Here is an 18693-nt window from a genome sequence, read left to right on the forward strand (position 1 = left end):
TCACCAAGGCCATTGATGAGGGAAAGGCAGTCCATACAGCCTACCTTGACCTGGCAAAGGCCTTCGACACAATACCCCACTCAGGTATCATCAAAAACTCATCAGCTTGAATGTAAACCCATACATCACAAGATGGGTTGCAAACTGGCTAAGTGACAGAACCCACAGGGTCAGAGTTGCTGGAGCCATGTCATACTCAAAGCCTGTCACAAGTGGTGTCCCACAGGGCTCAGTCCTGGGTCCACTCTTGTTCGGCATCTACTTTCTGAAGTACAAGCAAACACAGGAGGGTTATGGCTGACAAAGTTTGCAGATGACTGCAAACTGGGCCATAGTCGAAAACACATCTGACACAGATATCCTTCAGAAGGGCCTCACAGAAACGGATAACTGGTGCCAGAGCCATGGCCTAAAGTTAAATGCCAAGAAATGCATAGTCATACCCTTCGGGAAAAACAAGGTTACCCCTAGCTACCATATAGGTGGCAATCCACTGAGCACAGAAGAAGTCATCAGGGATCTGGGGACCCAGGTTGACAGTAGCCTTCGCTTGACACTCATGTTGCTAAAGTAGTTAGGAAAACCTTCTACATTGCCCACCTGATCATGAAGGGATTCACATCTAGATCAAGGGAGGTCATCGCCCTGTACTCATCACTCATTAGACCTATGATTGAGTACAATGCCCCATTCGGAATGTATCTGACCAGACACCTGCAGCAGCTGGAAAGGCCCCAAAAGTTCCTCACCAAAAGGATAAAGGGTCTCAAAAATATGTCTTATGCTGCCCGACTGAAAGAACTCCAGCTCTATTAACTCTCATACCGCTTGCTCAGAGGTGACCTGTGCCTGACATATAAGGCCATGTCAAACCCTGATTTGATGAATATGCTTCACCTCAAAAATCTAGATCCCTCAGAACCACAAGGGCGGAGACTTAAACCTTGACACGGTTATTAATAGAACATGCTGGAGGGACAGATTCATCACCCAGAGACTCCCTATGCTGTGGAACAAAATCCCGGTACATGTGAGGCAGAGCACCTCGCTGGCCTTGTTCAAGAGGAATCTTGACCAATGGATGGGGGATCGCAGATATACCCCAGGGATTACTTCAGTGTCACTGCTTGACAGAGGCACAGCAAAATAATAGGCATAGTTTTATTCAAACTAAAGGGGTGGCGAAAGCCAAATAACTATGGGCTAGGCTTATAAATGCCCTTGGGCAGATAGCCTAGTATGAACCTATGAACCTATGAATGCATACTTTGCTTCTGCTGCGCTAGGTGCTACATACCTCTGCCTTACTGTATGCTGTTTATCCTCAGTCCTGCCTCAATAAGTACTGCTTGGCCTGCCTCAGTTCATGCATCACAGTATTATGTCTGTGCATGCTCTGCTCTCCTGCCTGGGTGCTTCATCCTTGGTTCTGCTTCTTTGCACTGTGTGCTCATGCCTCACTCCTACCTCATTACATACTGTGTACTCCTGCCTGAGTGCTTAATACATAGTCCTGTTTCAATGCTCATTCCTCACTTTTGCCTCATTGCATACTGTGTGTACTCCTGCCTCAGTGCTTAATCCATAGTCCTGCTTCAGTGCACACTCCCCATTCCTACCTCAGTGCATTTTCTTCAGTACATCAGTGTTTTGTCTTCACTGTTGTTTGGGGCATACTGTCTGCATTCCTACCTCAGTGTTCACTCATCACTTCTGCCTCGGTGCATAATCTTTAGTCTTGCTTCCTTGTTCCTCCTTTACTCTCACCACAGTGCATAATCCTTAGTCTTGCTTCATTGTTCATCCTTTACTCTCACCACAGTGCATAATCCTTAGTCCTGCTTCATTGTTCATCCTTTGCTCTCACCACAGTGCATAATCCTTAGTCTTGCTTCCTTGTTCACTCTTCCTTCCTGTATCAGTACACACACTTCATCTGTGCACTGCTCACTCCTAGTGAGTGCCCTGCATCTGTTTGTCAGTGCAGCTCTTCATCCCTGCACACTGCTCACTCCTAGTGAGTGCCCTGCTTCTCTGTCAGTGCAGCTCTTCATCCCTGCACACTGCTCACTCCTAGTGAGTGCCCTGCTTCTCTCTGTCAGTGCAGCTCTTCATCCCTGCACACTGCTCACTCCTAGTGAGTGCCCTGCTTCTCTGTCAGTGCAGATCTTCATCCCTGCACACTGCTCACTCCTAGTGAGTGCCCTGCTTCTCTGTGTCAGTGCAGCTCTTCATCTCTGCACTCTGCTCACTTCTAGTAAGTGCTCTGCTTCTCTTTGTCAGTGCAGGTCTTTATCCCTGCACATTGCGCATTGCTAGCGAGTACCCTGCTTGTCTTTGTCAGTGCTCCCTCTCATCTCATAAACAACTGGCTCTACAGGTCTGGGATTGCTTCATTTATCACCATAACTAATCCTTGCTCCTACTATTCATGTAACATGGCCTTGTAGTATGACTGTCTTCCTTCGTCGTTTTTTCCCCGTTGCATCACTTGATCCATCTCCCAAATCATCTCTCTAATTTATTTAGGACTCCTGTCGTCCCTTTCCTGCCCTCCATCAACTCATTACTCAGATCCAACACACACGTCTGTCTTGCATTCTCCCTGTTTCACTTATTCTTTTACTTCACTCCCCTGTTCCTGCCTTCTGCTAATGTCTGCCTTTCCCCTATACCTTCACCGGTTCTTCCCTTTTGCTTGTATTTCCATTTTCTCATTTTATATAGATTTCCTTTTCACATGTAGATGACAGTCTAGTTTGTGTTGGCCTCCCTGATCAGTGCATACTGTGTAGAAGCTGTGTTGAGATAAAGTGAATCTAATTAGTTTTTTCACAAAAACTGAGGTTGTTTTAACTCTTGCCGCATATAAAATGTATAACTTGTAGAATGTAAAAATAAGTAAATAAATTGAGTGCGTGTACTGGAACTGTTAGAAAGTGAAACTAAATCTGCTTCCCAAGTGTTTATATATTTGCAATACTTCAGTTATTTTGATACTAGGTTGTTGGCCTCAAGCTCTCATCCTTACAGGAAAATGTCTAAATTTAAACACAGATAGGAAGAGCTGCCTTGGACTGTTTAAATAAAGGGAAAGTAACTGACAGTTGACTTAGTACTTTACTCATGAGTTTTTCACATAGGGCAGAATTTTTGAAACAGAGGTCAAACAGGATTCCCTTTGTTTATGTAATTATGCAACTGCTTTTTGGAGTTCAGAGACAGGAAGACAGTCTCTAACCTACAGTCTAAATTTCTGCTTGGGTTCATCCCACAATGTTACCTTTCTGTTCCAGTTATTTGCTCCCAATACCTTGGTTCCTTTACCAATTTTCTCCGGTAAATTCCAGCCCTTTTTTACTTATTTTCCATATTCCTCCTTGCAGTCATCCCTATTGCAAAGTCTTCTTTCTCCATTCACATGTTGGCTTTGTTCTTAGGATACTTCCTGCATGTTTATTGATTTATTTGACATTTGTTTACCGGGAAAGTCTGACTGGGGCAAAATGTTCCCATTGTCAGTGGAGGTTATGGGAGAAAAGCTAGGGTTACCATATTTGGTTATACAAAAAAGAGAATGAAAAAATATGTGCTGGTATTAAACCAGCACATATTTTTTTGTCTTCTAGAGTTGCCAGATTCTTGACTGGCTGGGTCGGGACAAAAGGTCTTTCACACTAGGTGAAGACCACAAAAAAAAAAAAAAAAAAAAAGTCTTAGGTGGAACATCCTCTGTTCTGCATTAAAGACAAGTAGCTCCGTGTTTGGCGACTTTTGATTGGCCCATATGCCGGTATACGAGCCATTCAAAAACTCACACAGCAGACCCTCTTCTCTTCAATGTGGAACATCAAGCAGTTCTGCATTGAACAGAGCTCCGTTTTGCAATTTTTTGATTGGCTGGTATATGGGTCAATCAAAAAAACAAAAAAAAAAACAAAGCAGAGGCTGTTTTGCTGGGACTGTAACCGGCAGTGCAGGACTCGGGATCAAATCCCGCTGAAATAGGGATGTCTGTTTTTTAAAAAATTCTGCGATTTGTCCAGGTTTTTGAAAAACCTGGACAAATCACAGAATTTTCAAAAACCTCCTGGACAGGAGCCCAAAAAGAGGATGTATCCTGGAAAACCTGGACGTATGGTAACCCTAAGAAAAGCTGCAGAATCACAATCTATCAAAAATCAATTACAGAGATTTTAAATCACCAAGTATCATGTTACACTCCAAAATATAGGAGTGAAAAAATGTTGTAATGAGAAAAACATAGAACATATGTTTCCTAGTAGAGTGCAATGAAAAACAATAGCATGAGTTGGAGAAAATATGAGGAAAAACCTCATTAGACATATTATTTGTTACATAGATCAGTATGCGATAAAAGAGACCCGAGACAATTCTAATAAGATGTCTAAAAGAACATGATTAGAAAGAGTGAGAGGATGTTCATATTAGGGTTATACAAGGACATAAGGACGGAGGGAAAGGGAGATTATAAGAAGAGTGCAGGGTAGGGTGTCTTCAGGTAACTTAGGTGAGTAGGGAGGAAAAAGAAAGAGGTAGAAGAAAGGTATGCAGAGAGAAAGTGGATATGGTAAGGTACTGGAAAAAACAAAAGGAGCGCAGTAGGAAGTTGGAGAGGGTTGTGAGATGTGACTTGTGTTGAAAGAGGGGAGATGAGTGAAGTATAGTGAGTAAGTTCAGCCAAGATTGGTGCAGGAACAGATTCATGATTTTGTATTCTTTTAGGGAACATTTAAAGTTGGGTACGTTAGAAATTTTTCTGGTGGTTAGAGGTAGTGAGTTCTATTTTTTTTTTTTTTGCTACAGAGTACAAGTATAGGTTTAATCTAGGAGATCTATTTGGTTTATTTATGGTGAAAAACTGTCTGTCTTTTGATCTGAGAGTTCTTTTAGGGAAATGTATGTTGAGTAAAGGGGTAAGGACTGGGCAGGCTAATAGTATGTGTATGATTCTATGTACTTTTATAAGATGAAGGGTAGGAGAGGTGGAGGGGGAGTTCCAGCCAGGTAAGGGTATGCAGACCTTTACAGTGATGGGTAAAAGAGGATGAATTAGTAGCAAACTTGGCAATTTTGTTGTAGCAGCTTTCAGGTTTGTTAAAAATATTCTTTCCCAGTTTTAAAGTCTTGTGAATGGTGATTTCTTTATTATTAAACTCTATATGCACTGGAATCATGAACTAATAATCTTAGCTTCAGACTTTGAAAGTGTAACTGTCCAAAATGTTGCTACCATACAGATATTTAATTATCAGCGTATCTTAAAGGTAAACAGTTGTGTTTTTGGTATGGCAGTGTGATTTGTCCCAAAATAAGTTTGGTCAACTTATGTTTGCTTTGGAAAATAGTGGGCCTAGTCTGTGGTGGAAGAAATCTTGGGGAGCCATTAATCACAATTCTGATCTGCACGATGTAAAGTTTTTTATTTCCACCAGTGTTGGCTATTATCTGAAGCAGCAGTGCACTTTTAACATACACTGTTAAGGCCAGTTGCCCACCCACATTAATTGGTGCCAGTAGTGTGGGTTTAAAGGCAGTCCCATCACATATAAATTGATGGCAGAAGTGCAGATCATTTAATTGTAGCTTCTGTTCATCACATATCATTTAGTTTGCAGTGGTGTAGTTGTATTTTGATGTAAAGTTGTATAGTCTACAAAAACAATTTTATTTATTTATTAGAATTTGTTTACTGAATGGTCTGACTTGGATATATGAACTCACTCACTTGCAAAGGGAGGCCCAGCCACCCAGGAGAACAGCTCCAAACATAAGTAATGAAAGCAACAGTGTGACAATGGAGGTGGCAGATAATGAGAAACGTTAATAACCTTCCAAACGGAGAAAGTGTGAGAAAATCATTTGAAAGACATGTGAAAATAAGAGTAAGATTCAAGAGTATGACAATGGAGGCTGCAGATAATGAGAAACGTTAATAACCTTCCAAACGGAGAAAGTGTGAGAAAATCATTTCAAAGACAATGTGAAAATAAGAGTAAGATTCAAGCAGAACATTCTATTTAAGCATGGAGATACAGAAGCACCAAAAATATTAATAACTTTCAAATTACAAAAAAATTCAAATGTAAGAGTGTTCAATCTCGCCGTTTGTTCTTACACACGGGTTCGGAGCCGATCCTCGGCTCCGAGTCGGCCGAATTGCAAAGCTGTGAATCTCAGAGAAGCTCAAGACCAGTCCATATCCCACAATCCTCCCTGCCATTACTCAGATCTAGTTTGCTGCTGCAACAGATCGGATCGAGGAGAGCTTGGACCAGATAGAAAATTGAGATTTGCTTACTATTTACAGATAAGGTACTGATTTTTTCCTGATATAAACTTATATTTCTTAGATTGTTATAGAAGTGCTGTGTGTGTGTGTGTGTGTGTGTGTGTGTGTGTGTGTTATATATATATATATATATATATATATATATATATACCCTTTTTTTCTTCAGGCACCCTTTTGTGGCCTAACCCTTCTTCTTTGGGTGTGGCTTTGTGAGTGTCTTCTTTTATATAGCCCTTTCTCCATATCTATATACATATAGGATTAGCAGTTTTTCTATACTTATTAGCTATTGTTGTTTTATTAGTATGTCAGAAAAAGCTAAATCTGGCTTTAAAAGATGTCAGTGTGGGCAGAAAATGTCTATTACTGACAATCATGCTTCGTGCGTCTACTGTCTAGGCCCTCTCCATCTTCAAGAGGATTGCTCTATTTGCCATTCCTTTAGCGGGAGGGTCATGACAGATAGGTGCAGGAAGCTCATAGACAGAGGGTTACTGAAGCCTGCCTTTCAAGAGGCTTTGGACAAGTCGGATCAGGCTTCTAAATCCTCTAAGGGATCGTAGATGTCGGAGCCCATGTCATCGGCTCCGAGTTCATCTTCTAAGGTTCGTTCGCCAGTTCCACAGATCTCGGGGCCGAGCATTGAACATTTATCTTTTCCTGAGCCCCAGATCTTGGAACCGGTGTCGGAGCTGCCACCACCATCCATTCTTCGGTCGGTGCCATTTTCGGCTCCTTCGACCCGTTCTTCCAGACCTTTATCTGAGACAGATGTGGATCGTGTTGTGCAGAAACTCATGGAAAACACGGCCCTTTCCAAGTTAATTGCAGTTTCCTCCCAGTTAGCGTCGAAACTAGAAGGCCTCCCCATATCTCCAACGGGTCCTCCTTCGAGACCCATCCAGATCTCGGAGCCGGGAGAGGATGACCTGATGATAGTGGAGCCCTTGGTGCCGAAACCATCCATTGCACAATCGACACCATTGACTTCGACTCCTTCAGAACCGATAGGGGAGTCGCGGAGCCGACGGTCTCTCCTCGGTTCCGGGACCGAGAGTCGTACCGACCTGTCGGTACCGACTCTCCCTCTCGGGAACACGGCACAGACTGGCTCAGCTCTGTCCTCGGGGTCGGAGCCCACGGCACCTGGGTCTGGGATGCTCCCGTGTTCTTCAGAACCGAGGGAGCCCTCGGCCAGGGGTTCGGTGGCCTTTGACCTTATGAGGAAAGTATTGTCTGCACAGACAACCATATCATCAGGGGAATCTTCTCCTTCCCCAAAAGGGCCACTTTCTGTTTCTGCTCCCTCGATCCATCCCAAGCGTAGAGCCCAATTGCCTCAGCCACCCCCAGAGGGTTCCCCCTGTTCCTTGGAGGCCTCACCAGAAGCCCCCTCTGATGAGGTCCTGAGAAAACGGTTGTGCAAGAGGAGGCACATAGATTCCCCACAGGAATCTCTAACGTCTGACACCGACTTGGATGAGGCAGAGGGGTCCCCCAAATCACCCTCGGAGGATGTGTCTTTTGCAGACATCCTGGAGATCTTGAAACAGAGGGGTGATTGGCAATCCCTAGCCCCCACTGAGGACGAGTCGGTGCTGCTGAAGGCTTTTGGGGCTCAATCTTCTACCTCCTGGGTGACTCCGCCCTTCAATGAATTAATGGATTTGATTGCTCGAAGGGGGTGGGAGGCACCTGACACAGTGGAACCAGTCCCTAGGAAACCAAACAAGTTCATCACTGCCCCCCAAGATAAATCGTATCTCACCAAGGGAGTTCCTGTCGACGCTATGGTGGTGGCGGCAGCCACGAAAAACGAGATGTCTGAGTCTTCCTCATCTGTTCATCCTCCTAATAAGGATTCTAGGACTATGGACAGATATGGGAAGCACGTTTTTAGTTCAGCGACTTTTTCCATGCGTTCACTAAACTATTTGACTCACTTCACACGTTTGCAGAGGGATCTCATCAAGGAGCTGACAGATACCCTCCAGGGTAACACAGATGCTGCTGTTTCAGAAAAAGTAACAGCACAACTTAACACCCTCACCTCCATAGTAAACTCATCCATGAGGCTCATCTCGTATGCAGCCGAGGGATCGAGTAGAGCTGCAGCTTCAGCGATTGCTCTTCGAAGACAATCATGGATGCGGCTTTGCTCCTTTGCGGAAGCCTTCAAGTCTTCCTTTGCCAATGCCCCTTTTGATGGTGCCACACTTTTCAGGCCCAAGGTTAAGGAGACTCTCACTCGGTGCGAGCAAGAGGGAAAGACCCTGTCTGCTGTCAGGGTCCGTTTTTCCGCTCCTACTAGACCGTACCCCAAAGGGCAACGAGGCGGAAAAATGTGGTTCCGTAAGAATCTGGGATCTTTCCAGACCACACATAGTGATACTCCCTCCAGAGGCAGAGGAGGGAGTAGAAATGGAAGACGCCGCCCCGGCGGCAGAGGGGGTCCGCATAACCAAGGCAACAGGGATTCCGTCCCTGGGAAGCCTTTCCAGCACTCCTGAAGGGAGGCCCGGCTGTCCTGCTCTGGAGGCAGTCGGGGGTCGCTTGGCTTTATACCCACTGGCCTGGCTAAACATTACTTCGGATTCTTGGGTAAAAAGCATTATAACCAGAGGATACAAAATCCCCTTCACATCAATGCCACCTCTACAAAGAAAGTTTCCAGACGTGCCACCCCGTCTGCGAAGTCTAGCAGCTGTAGAAATTTCAAAGCTGCTCGAAAACAGAGTCATCCAACCAGTCCCTGCGGACCAAAGAGAATTCGGAACTTACTCAAGGTTCTTTTTAGTTCCAAAAAAGACAGGGGACTGGAGACCGATCTTAGATCTCAGCCATCTCAACAACTTTGTGAAGAAGGAAAAGTTCCGGATGGTCATGCTTCAATCGATCCTTCCATTCTTACAGAAGGACGATTGGATGTGCTCTATAGATCTCAAAGATGCGTACTACCACATCAAAATGGCCAGACCATCCAGAGATCACCTGCACTTCCGGCTGGGAGCCAGTCGCTTTCAGTTCCGAGCTCTGCCCTTTGGACTCACCTCAGCCCCCAGGGTATTCACCAAATGCATGGCAGTAGTTGCGTCTCACTTGAGATGACAAGGATTCCATGTGTTTCCCTGTCTAGACGACTGGCTCCTCACCGCCACCACTGAGCATCGTCTATTGCAAGCCAGAGACTACACAATCAGCCTTTGTTCCCACTTAGGGATTTCCATAAACTTCAAAAAGACTTGCTTATCGCCCTCACAGTGTATTTCCTTCATTGGAGCAGACCTAAAGACACGTTTGACACTACTGAAGCTCCCTCCAATAAGAGCCTCAACCCTCAAACAGCAGGTTCTGCTTCTTCTGGTCAGCAAGAAAGCCCCAGCCAAACTGGTGTTAAAAGTGTTGGGACTGATGGCAGCCGCACTAATTGCAGTCCCTATGGGAAGGTTACACATGAGGATCCTACAATGGCTGCTCTTCGCGCAGTGGTCATTCCAACACCTATCCCTAGCACACGAGATCAGGATAACAGACTCTTGCAGACGGGACCTCTCATGGTGGGTGCACGATCAGAACCTCACTATGGGTCGTCCGTTCGTTCTACCCAGTCCAACAGCCACAATAACCACGGACGCTTCCCTGATAGGGTGGGGGGGCCTTTTTCAGGGAAGAACAGTCCAAGGAGAATAGTCCAGCACGGAGTATACTCTACATATAAATGTTCTGGAGTTGAGGGCGGTGTTCCTGGCGTTGCAACACTTCCAAGCCCACTTACCTCTAGGAACAGTAGCAGTTCAGACAGACAACATGTCTGTAGTCTGGTACATAAACAAGCAAGGGGGAACCAGGTCTTACCCGCTATGCAGAGAGGCCATGAGAATTTGGCAATGGGCAGAGTCCACGGGTCACTTTCTGATAGCAACGCACATCCCGGCGTCATCCAACGTCATTGCGGTCAAGTTGAGCAGAGCCATCCTGTTACCTCATGAGTGGTCCCTCAATTCACAGACAGCGGAAAATATCTTCCGCAAATGGGGCCTGCCTTGCTGCAATCTGTTTGCTTCCCCGTTGAATGCAGAAGCTACTTTGCCCTTCTACCCCCTCCGGGGGGTGTCCCCAGGGACGCACTGATACACGATTGGCCCCCGGGTCTCCTATATGCATTTCCACCTACTCCCTTGATTCCCAGATTTCTACAGAAAGCCAGGAACATGGAAAGGACTATAATACTCATTGCCCCATTCTGGCCTCGTCAAATATGTTTCCCCTTTCTTCGAGCCCATCAAATAGAGGAACCATGGATTCTGGACCCAGTACCAGATCTACTGACACATTTGTCGGGAGTTCCTCACCCGTCTCTACAGTCCCACAAACTAGAAGCTTGGCTGCTCCGCTTCCCTGCCTACCCAGGTCTCATCTACTCCCCCCAGCAGTTCAACACATTCTGGTTGCTTCTCATAAAGCTTCCACTACTAAACTCTATACGAGTAAGTGGAAACACTTTGTATATTGGGCATCTAGCCAAAACTTAGACCCCTTGGTAGCTCCTCTACATAAAATTTTAGAATTCTTGTCTATCCTTTTTCACGAAGGAGCTTCTACTTCCACGCTAAGAGTACAGTTGGTGGCCATATCAAACTTCCATATTGGTGAGGAAGGTTCTCCAATTATGTCTCACGGGCTTTGTAAGGCCTTTATGAAAGGAACCTTCCATCTTAGACTGCCTGTCAGAAAACCCTTCTTTCCATGGAGCCTGAATTTGTTGCTATCGCAACTCATGTTGCCACTTTTGAACCTCTAGATAAAACAAACACAAACCAAGAAACTGAAAAACGGATCCAAGGTAGTAGGATGGTTAGAAATAATAATAATCCAGCACTCTCAGGACAACTATAAGTTTAATAAATGAAGCGCTTTTCATCTGCTAACATGAGCAGACTTCTTCAGACAGTACAAGATTGTGTCTTAGAAACTTAAATAGTACCAGGCCCTTTGTTGGTGGACCTATTAACCAATCAAACAAAAGGTAACCTGAATTTAAAAGTTAAACACAGGGACGCACTGATACACGATTGGCCCCCGGGTCTCCTATATGCATTTCCACCTACTCCCTTGATTCCCAGATTTCTACAGAAAGCCAGGAACTTGGAAAGGACTATAATACTCATTGCCCCATTCTGGCCTCGTCAAATATGTTTCCCCTTTCTTCGAGCCCATCAAATAGAGGAACCATGGATTCTGGACCCAGTACCAGATCTACTGACACATTCGTCGGGAGTTCCTCACCCGTCTCTACAGTCCCACAAACTAGCAGCTTGGCTGCTCCGCTTCCCTGCCTACCCAGGTCTCATCTACTCCCCCCAGCAGTTCAACACATTCTGGTTGCTTCTCATAAAGCTTCCACTACTAAACTCTATACGAGTAAGTGGAAACACTTTGTATATTGGGCATCTAGCCAAAACTTAGACCCCTTGGTAGCTCCTCTACATAAAATTTTAAAATTCTTGTCTATCCTTTTTCACGAAGGAGCTTCTACTTCCACGCTAAGAGTACAGTTGGTGGCCATATCAAACTTCCATATTGGTGAGGAAGGTTCTCCCATTATGTCTCACAGGCTTTGTAAGGCCTTTATGAAAGGAACCTTCCATCTTAGACTGCCTGTCAGAAAACCCTTCTTTCCATGGAGCCTGAATTTGTTGCTATCGCAACTCATGTTGCCACCTTTTGAACCTGCCTCGTCATGTCTCTTAAAGTTCTTATTGTGGAAGATGCTGTTTCTCGTCGCTGTGACTTCAGCTCGCAGAGTATCAGAGTTGCAAGCATTATCGGTCAGACCACCTTACTTGATATTCCATCCAGACAGGGTCTCTTTGCATACAAATCCATCCTTTCTTCCAAAAGTATGCTCAGTTACGCATATTAACCATTCTATAGAACTCCCTACCTTTTTCATAAACCATACTAACAAACTGGAGTATATGTTGCACAAGTTGGATGTTCACAGGCAATTAAGATTTTATTTGGATAGGACCAAAGATTACAGGAAAACAGATCAGCTCTTGTCGCATTTGCAGACAATAAAAAGGGCATGGCAATTACTAAACGTACACTATCTAAATGGCTTGCTGACTGTATAACATTTGTATACTCTAAATCAAAGCAATCCTTGCCCACCAAACCTAAGGCCCATTCTGCCAGATCCGTCTCCACTTCCTTAGCTCATGCAGCTCGTTTGCCTTTGGACACTATTTGTGCAGCAGCCACGTGGTCTAAACCACATACTTTCATCACTCATTATAGAGTGGACAAAATCTCCAAGGATAGGACAATTTGGTTCCACTGTGCTTAGGAACGTTCTTCCATCAGTCACTCAGGGTGACGGAGCTAGGGGACGCTACCTGTGTGTAAGAACAAACGGCGAGATTGAACACTCTTACATAAAGAAGTTATGTCCTTACCATAACGTTTCATGTAGAGTGTTCATCTCGCCTTTGTTCTTACATTCCCTCCCCCCCCCCCCCCACGTGTTTGGAAGAACTGGTAAGATTAGAGTCTGATCGATGTGTCTTGATCCCTTCCGGGGTATATGCTCCCGTGTATCATGGGATATATGTTTAGACCATTAGTATTGCTATGGTGAGAGAGTGTCTCTGAATGGCTGAAGAGAGTGTATACTTCTAGCACCGGGTTTGTTTGCAAACTAGATCTGAGTAATGGCAGGGAGGATTGTGGAATATGGGCTGGTCTCGAGCTTCTCTGAGATTCAGAGCTTTGCAATTCGGCCAACTCGGAGCCGAGGATCGGCTCTGAACCCGTGTGTAAGAACAAAAGCGAGATGAACACTCTACATGGAATGTTATGGTAAGGACATAACTTCTTTATTTAAGCAATGCAGTATTACAGTCCACACTGCTGATGCTATATTAAATGGAGTTTGGCTACAAGATTCAAGTCATATAGTTGCAGAATTGTCATCAGGGAGATTGTGTACCCATGAGACCACAAGGTGAATATACAACAGTGTGTGTGTATATATGTGTGTGTGTATGTATATATATATATATATATATATATATATATATATATATATATATAATGTATATATATATATATATATATATATATGTATATATATATATATATATATATATATATATATATACATATACATATATATACACATACACACAGACACACACACATACATACATATATATATAAATATACAAAGCAGTATATTTTCTACTGTGGAGAGTTGAAAACTGGAGGTGTCACAGCTGACTAAAGAATATAAATTAAAAGGAATCCAACATGCCTTTGTGATCAAGGATGAGATGATAACTGCCTCGAGTGCAACTAAGATTTAGTCCACTGAAGGATGGCGGCACATCTGAGTACAAAGCAAGCAGTAAGGTATCTCACGCCATCTGTAGATGAACTCAGAATGTAGCTTGAACTGAAAAAAATGGAGCTAAAGCTGGAAATGAGATGACTCAAAGTAACTAAGAGAATGAAACAGTTTGAGAACCAGGAAAGTGAAAAGGAGCAAGAAGAAAGAGAGAAGTAGTGCTAACATGAGAGGGAGATGCTGACCTGTTAGCAAACGCATGTGAGTAACTGTGGTGAAAACCAAGTCTTGGATGCCAAGGCATTTGAATGTATGTAATCAGCATCAAATTGATCAGGGCAGCATTCATGAATAAGGCCATGCATGTTGTGTCCATATGTTGGATGCTGTCTGTCTTTTGGCAATTTTGATGCAACAATAAGCACTTAATTTTGTAAGTGGGGTGCTTGGATGTCAAGTTACTACTTTGAACTACTACTTTTGAAATGTTGGGAGACTTTGTGCTAAGGGTGCAAGCTATTAGTATGTTGTTTAGAACATAAGAATGTGGTAGACAGTGCCTCTGAGGAAGTGAGCAAAAAGGGTGATCTGTGTCTAGACAGCAGGACACAACTGCTTAAGGAGGTGGTATTGAGCATTATGCAACGGTATTGTGGAAACCCTGAGGACAGTCTAAACCTTCACAGCAGGTGTCCAAGGCAAAGGGGAAATCACTGATTTGAGTATAGACTAAAGACTTCAAGTAAAATATTTCCAGTGTAATGAAATGGGTTTGTATGATCCTGATGTCCACAGCAACAAGGAAGAGCAAACATTTTGATCAAGCTTCAATTACTTTTGGTAATTTTGCACTGGAGACATTGGGGCTCACTCTTTGGTAAATATGATCACTTGATTCCTCACAGTTTTATATCTGATTTGCAACTGCATGTTGTAGAGCTGAATGTCACAGGTGATATTCGCTATATTACTACTGTGCACTGTTAAGGCCAGTCACTCCTTGCATATTAATTGGTGCCAAAAGTGCAAATTTGAAGTCTATGCTATCATACATAAGTTAGCATCAGCATTGTGGATTGTAATACCATAATCCCTGTCCTTTATACATATTACAAATATGAAAAAAAAAACAACTTTCACATTAGGGTAGCAATTGCCAGTGTTATCAACTCCTTTGGGCTGTTCATCTGCAGCTTTAAAGCTCTTGACATTATTGACACATTATCACTCATTTTTTCATTGTTTAATTAATATGTGGTATTATGTTTATTTGCAATTACCTGACTGTAATTTGTTGTTGTTCAGTTACCGTCCTGTGTCCAAATCAGCCTGTCATTTACTGTTTTCTGGTGAGGATGATACTGCAGGCATTAGAGCTACTTCACATAGGGGTACGTAAGTGGTGGATATCATTGCTCAGAGGAATGCATGGGATATGGGTGGCTTGTCCATACTCTATGAATAAAGAAAATGTAGCAAAAGGGGGAGGTTTTGTGAGCCAGAAAGAATGTTAGTCAGCGCCCACCATCATCACTGGATTCCTGCAGTGAGTCTGAGATAGATAAATGCTAGAACAAAATGTAGGGGTTTCTCATAGACTGTTTTGGTCACATGGCTATTGATGTGGAGAGACGTGGTCTGCAGACCTAAAACCAGATCAGCCAGGGAATTGAAGAGGGAAAGTTATAATTATAGAAATAAAATGGTAAGTATCATATTGCACAGTTCTTTGCAGTGCCTGTATTTCTGTTAGTAGTGGCTGCTTTCTTGCTAATCCCTCATTAGAATCTTTGGATCTTTCTTAGTTAGCTGCTCGCCAGGAACTTTCTACAATGGTGAACTCAGCCAGTGTGTCATCTGTCCACCAGGAACATACCAAGAGAAACAAGGACAGTTGTCTTGTGATGTTTGCCCTGGAAGTGATGCTAACAGCCCACCTGGAGCCATAAACGTAACTAACTGTGCAGGTAATTGTCCAGTAATAACCCTTTTGCATTGCTGAGTAACACTAAGCCATTTTTATGCATACATAGTTTATTACACAGTACTGTTCCATCTATTCCTAGGCATTGTTTATTCATAGTGAAACATGAGACCCTTTATTTGTACTTGAAGATCTGTTACTGAAGAATGCAAAAGCTAAAATAAAGGCTGTCAAGTTTGTAAAATAATTCTGTTCTTACAATTTTCTTTGGATTTTATATGTATGCATAGATGTATGCTTGTATATTGTACAACTGTCTGTTTGTAGAACTGCATCCTTTAGATTTTGAATCTAAAAATGTAATATTTTTGAAATGAGAGTTGTTTCTTTAGATGTGAGACCATACTCCATGGATCTTTTGTTTATTCTTTTGGATAAAACTATAGGTCAGTGTTCTGCAGGGCATTATTCTGTTGATGGTTTCAAGCCATGTCGACTCTGTCCTCGTGGTTCATTCCAACCTGACAGTGGGAGAATGCTTTGTTTTCAGTGTGGAGGGGGATTAACCACCAAATATGAAGGAGCATCCTCATTCCAGGACTGCGATACTAAGGGTATGTAACAAAAAGATAACTGTCTGGTGCCAGTTTTTGCAATCTGTATTTCAGAATTAGTAGTATTACAGCAGACTAGGATGGTGATTGTTGATTTCCAGAAACTTCTATAGCTTTTCAACTGCATAACGTAAGTAAAAAATAGTCAATATATGAAATCTAAATTTGATGGGAGTCATCTGTTTACAACCCTTGAGCTTGACTCTGAGATTACACACAACCCCAGAGGAGTAATCATTATTAGCTGAGCAGTTTCCTGCTATGATGTGAGAACAAAAAAAGACTGGCTTTAACAGGCAGGCAGGCAGATTACTCTGCAGTGTTCAATAAATTTCAGTGTGAAAATAACCTTGTGCTGAAGCCGTGTGCCTGTGTTTGTCACCATGGCAGATACACAACACGACTACAGCTGCAGCATGACTTCACTAAACCATTAGTGTCCCACTAACTAATTATGAAGGTGAAATAAGAGGTCAGATTGCATCCCTTTTCCGTTCTGAGTCTCCCAAAGAGTTACTACTTAGTGTCACTTGGGTTGATTTATATATTTATTTTATTTTTATTTATTAATTGTTGTAATGAAACCATTCCACAAGACCCATTGTGTCCCAGGACTAGGAGGGTATAACAAAGGCTGGGGGGAGAATAAGTTTAGGGGTAGTGTGAAAAAACAATTACTTGAAAAAGACAGTAGATGCTTACAGTAGACTTTATATATGATAAAAGAGGCAAAACTGTAGAGACTTAGGACAAAGACATTGAACAAAAGACTCAAAATAGTTCTAGATGGTGTAGAGCACAAGAGGCAGATGGAGGGTTGATTGGGTGGATCAGTTGTATAGTATGGTCTGTTTACACAACTGGACAATTTTAGTAGAGAAAGGCTTTCTGTTCTCTCCACCACACTTTGTGTGTTCATAGAAAGGCATTGAACACACACTAGACATTAAAAATGAATGAATGAGTACATTCAGAGCAAACATGGTCTGCATGACAATTTCATCTCCGCAGCAGGTAAATGTTCGTTTCCTGCTGTAAAATTCTGCATATTTGTTTCCTGCCATAAAATTCTGCATATCTGCTGTGAAAACCAGATGGATGATAACAGTAACTTCAAATTTAGTCTAAATTCAGGCTGATGAGCTACAGATTAAACCTTTGATCTGATGTTGTTAATCTTCGTTCATTCCTTACTGATGGGTTATCGGTTCCGTCCTCGGAACAGAGCAGGCAAATATCATGCTTGCGTCAGCCAAAAACTCTCGAGCCAAGGTCCTACCCAGAATGCTTTGCTCCCTGTTACCTCAGATCTCATTTGCCGTGTTGATGTACAGCCATGTCACGCCACTCTCTCAGCTAAGTGTCTAATTTTTTTGAAAGTTTATACATTGTCCTTACTCTGTTTTCTCAAAATTTATACTAATATTTTCCTACCCTATCGTACACTTTAGACTCTCTCCCTTCAGTCTTTTCCCTTTATTACTCTCTTTTCTTACCTTGTGGTAATTCTCCGTTACCATCGTTGGTAATCCTTCTTTTCTCTTCTTACCTTTTTTGGTATCCTTTCTTCTTCTTTTTGGTACTGTTCTTCTCCTCCACATCAGTTATGTTGGGTAAGAAAAGTAGCATTGGTTTCAAGCAGTGCAAGGATTGTGGCCATAAATTACCACTTTCCGATGGCCATGACTTATGTGTCTGCTGTCTTAATGTCTCCCACCTGACTGTGGATCCTCCGTGTGGGATTTGTAAAAATTTCTCTACCAGGACTCTCAACAAGAGAAAGAATAAGTTAATTTTGAAAGGTCTCCTCAAGTCTCCTTTCTCTGAGGCTATTTCTGGGTCAGAGGGCTCAGCCCCTCCGGTTAAATCCCGCAAGAGGCGTTCTTCCTCTTCTTCATCGAAGTCGCTACCTTCTTCTCCCTCTGGAGATCGTAGGGAGTTGACTCATAAGAAGGTGAAATTGATTACTACTTAGGCGCTGCCACCTGTGGACCCTGTCGGCTCCAGGCTCGGCACCGACTCAAATGATCCTGACTACAGCCATGTCTCCTTTATCGATACCAGCACCGGAATTCCCGGTGCAGACAACTATGGCTCCGACAGCTCTATGGCAACCCTTACCGGCACTGTCCATGCAGGTTCAGTCCCCTTCGGCACCGTTGGTACAGTCACCTTCAGCTCCAAGTATGACTCTTCTGTACTCCATGGCGCAGACATTTTCGGCACCATATGCTTCGGTGCAGTCCTTCTCAGCACTGTCCTTAGTGCTGGTGCAGACACTTTCCACTACGGCACTGTACCCTTCGGGGCAGACTTTTGTCTTTACGGTGCAGACACTTTCAATTACTATGGTGCTGACATCGGCGGTGCAGACTACTTCCACACCATTTTGTTCGGTGCAGACACCCTCTGCTCCAGGCTGTGCACCTATTGAATTAACAAGGACCAAATATTCTCCTTCACTGGATCCTTTTGCTAGCAGTTAGTATAGTCC

General features: G+C 43.3%; 1 protein-coding gene across 5 annotated transcripts in view; it reads left to right on the forward strand.

Moving 5' to 3' along the window:
- The window catches only part of SCUBE3 (signal peptide, CUB domain and EGF like domain containing 3), a 3541316-nt gene that overhangs the window by 3364552 nt on the left and 158071 nt on the right, over positions 1 to 18693 (forward strand). For all 5 annotated transcript variants that reach the window (XM_044076569.1, XM_044076573.1, XM_044076571.1 and 2 more), the window contains 2 exons: positions 15467 to 15628; positions 16032 to 16199. In XM_044076569.1, the coding sequence (XP_043932504.1) occupies positions 15467 to 15628; positions 16032 to 16199 (330 nt within the window). The remainder of the gene's footprint in view (positions 1 to 15466; positions 15629 to 16031; positions 16200 to 18693) is intronic.

This window comes from Protopterus annectens, chromosome 7.part0 (assembly GCF_019279795.1).
Source record: "Protopterus annectens isolate FY-2018-M chromosome 7.part0, PAN1.0, whole genome shotgun sequence".
Lineage (NCBI taxonomy): Eukaryota > Metazoa > Chordata > Ceratodontiformes > Protopteridae > Protopterus > Protopterus annectens.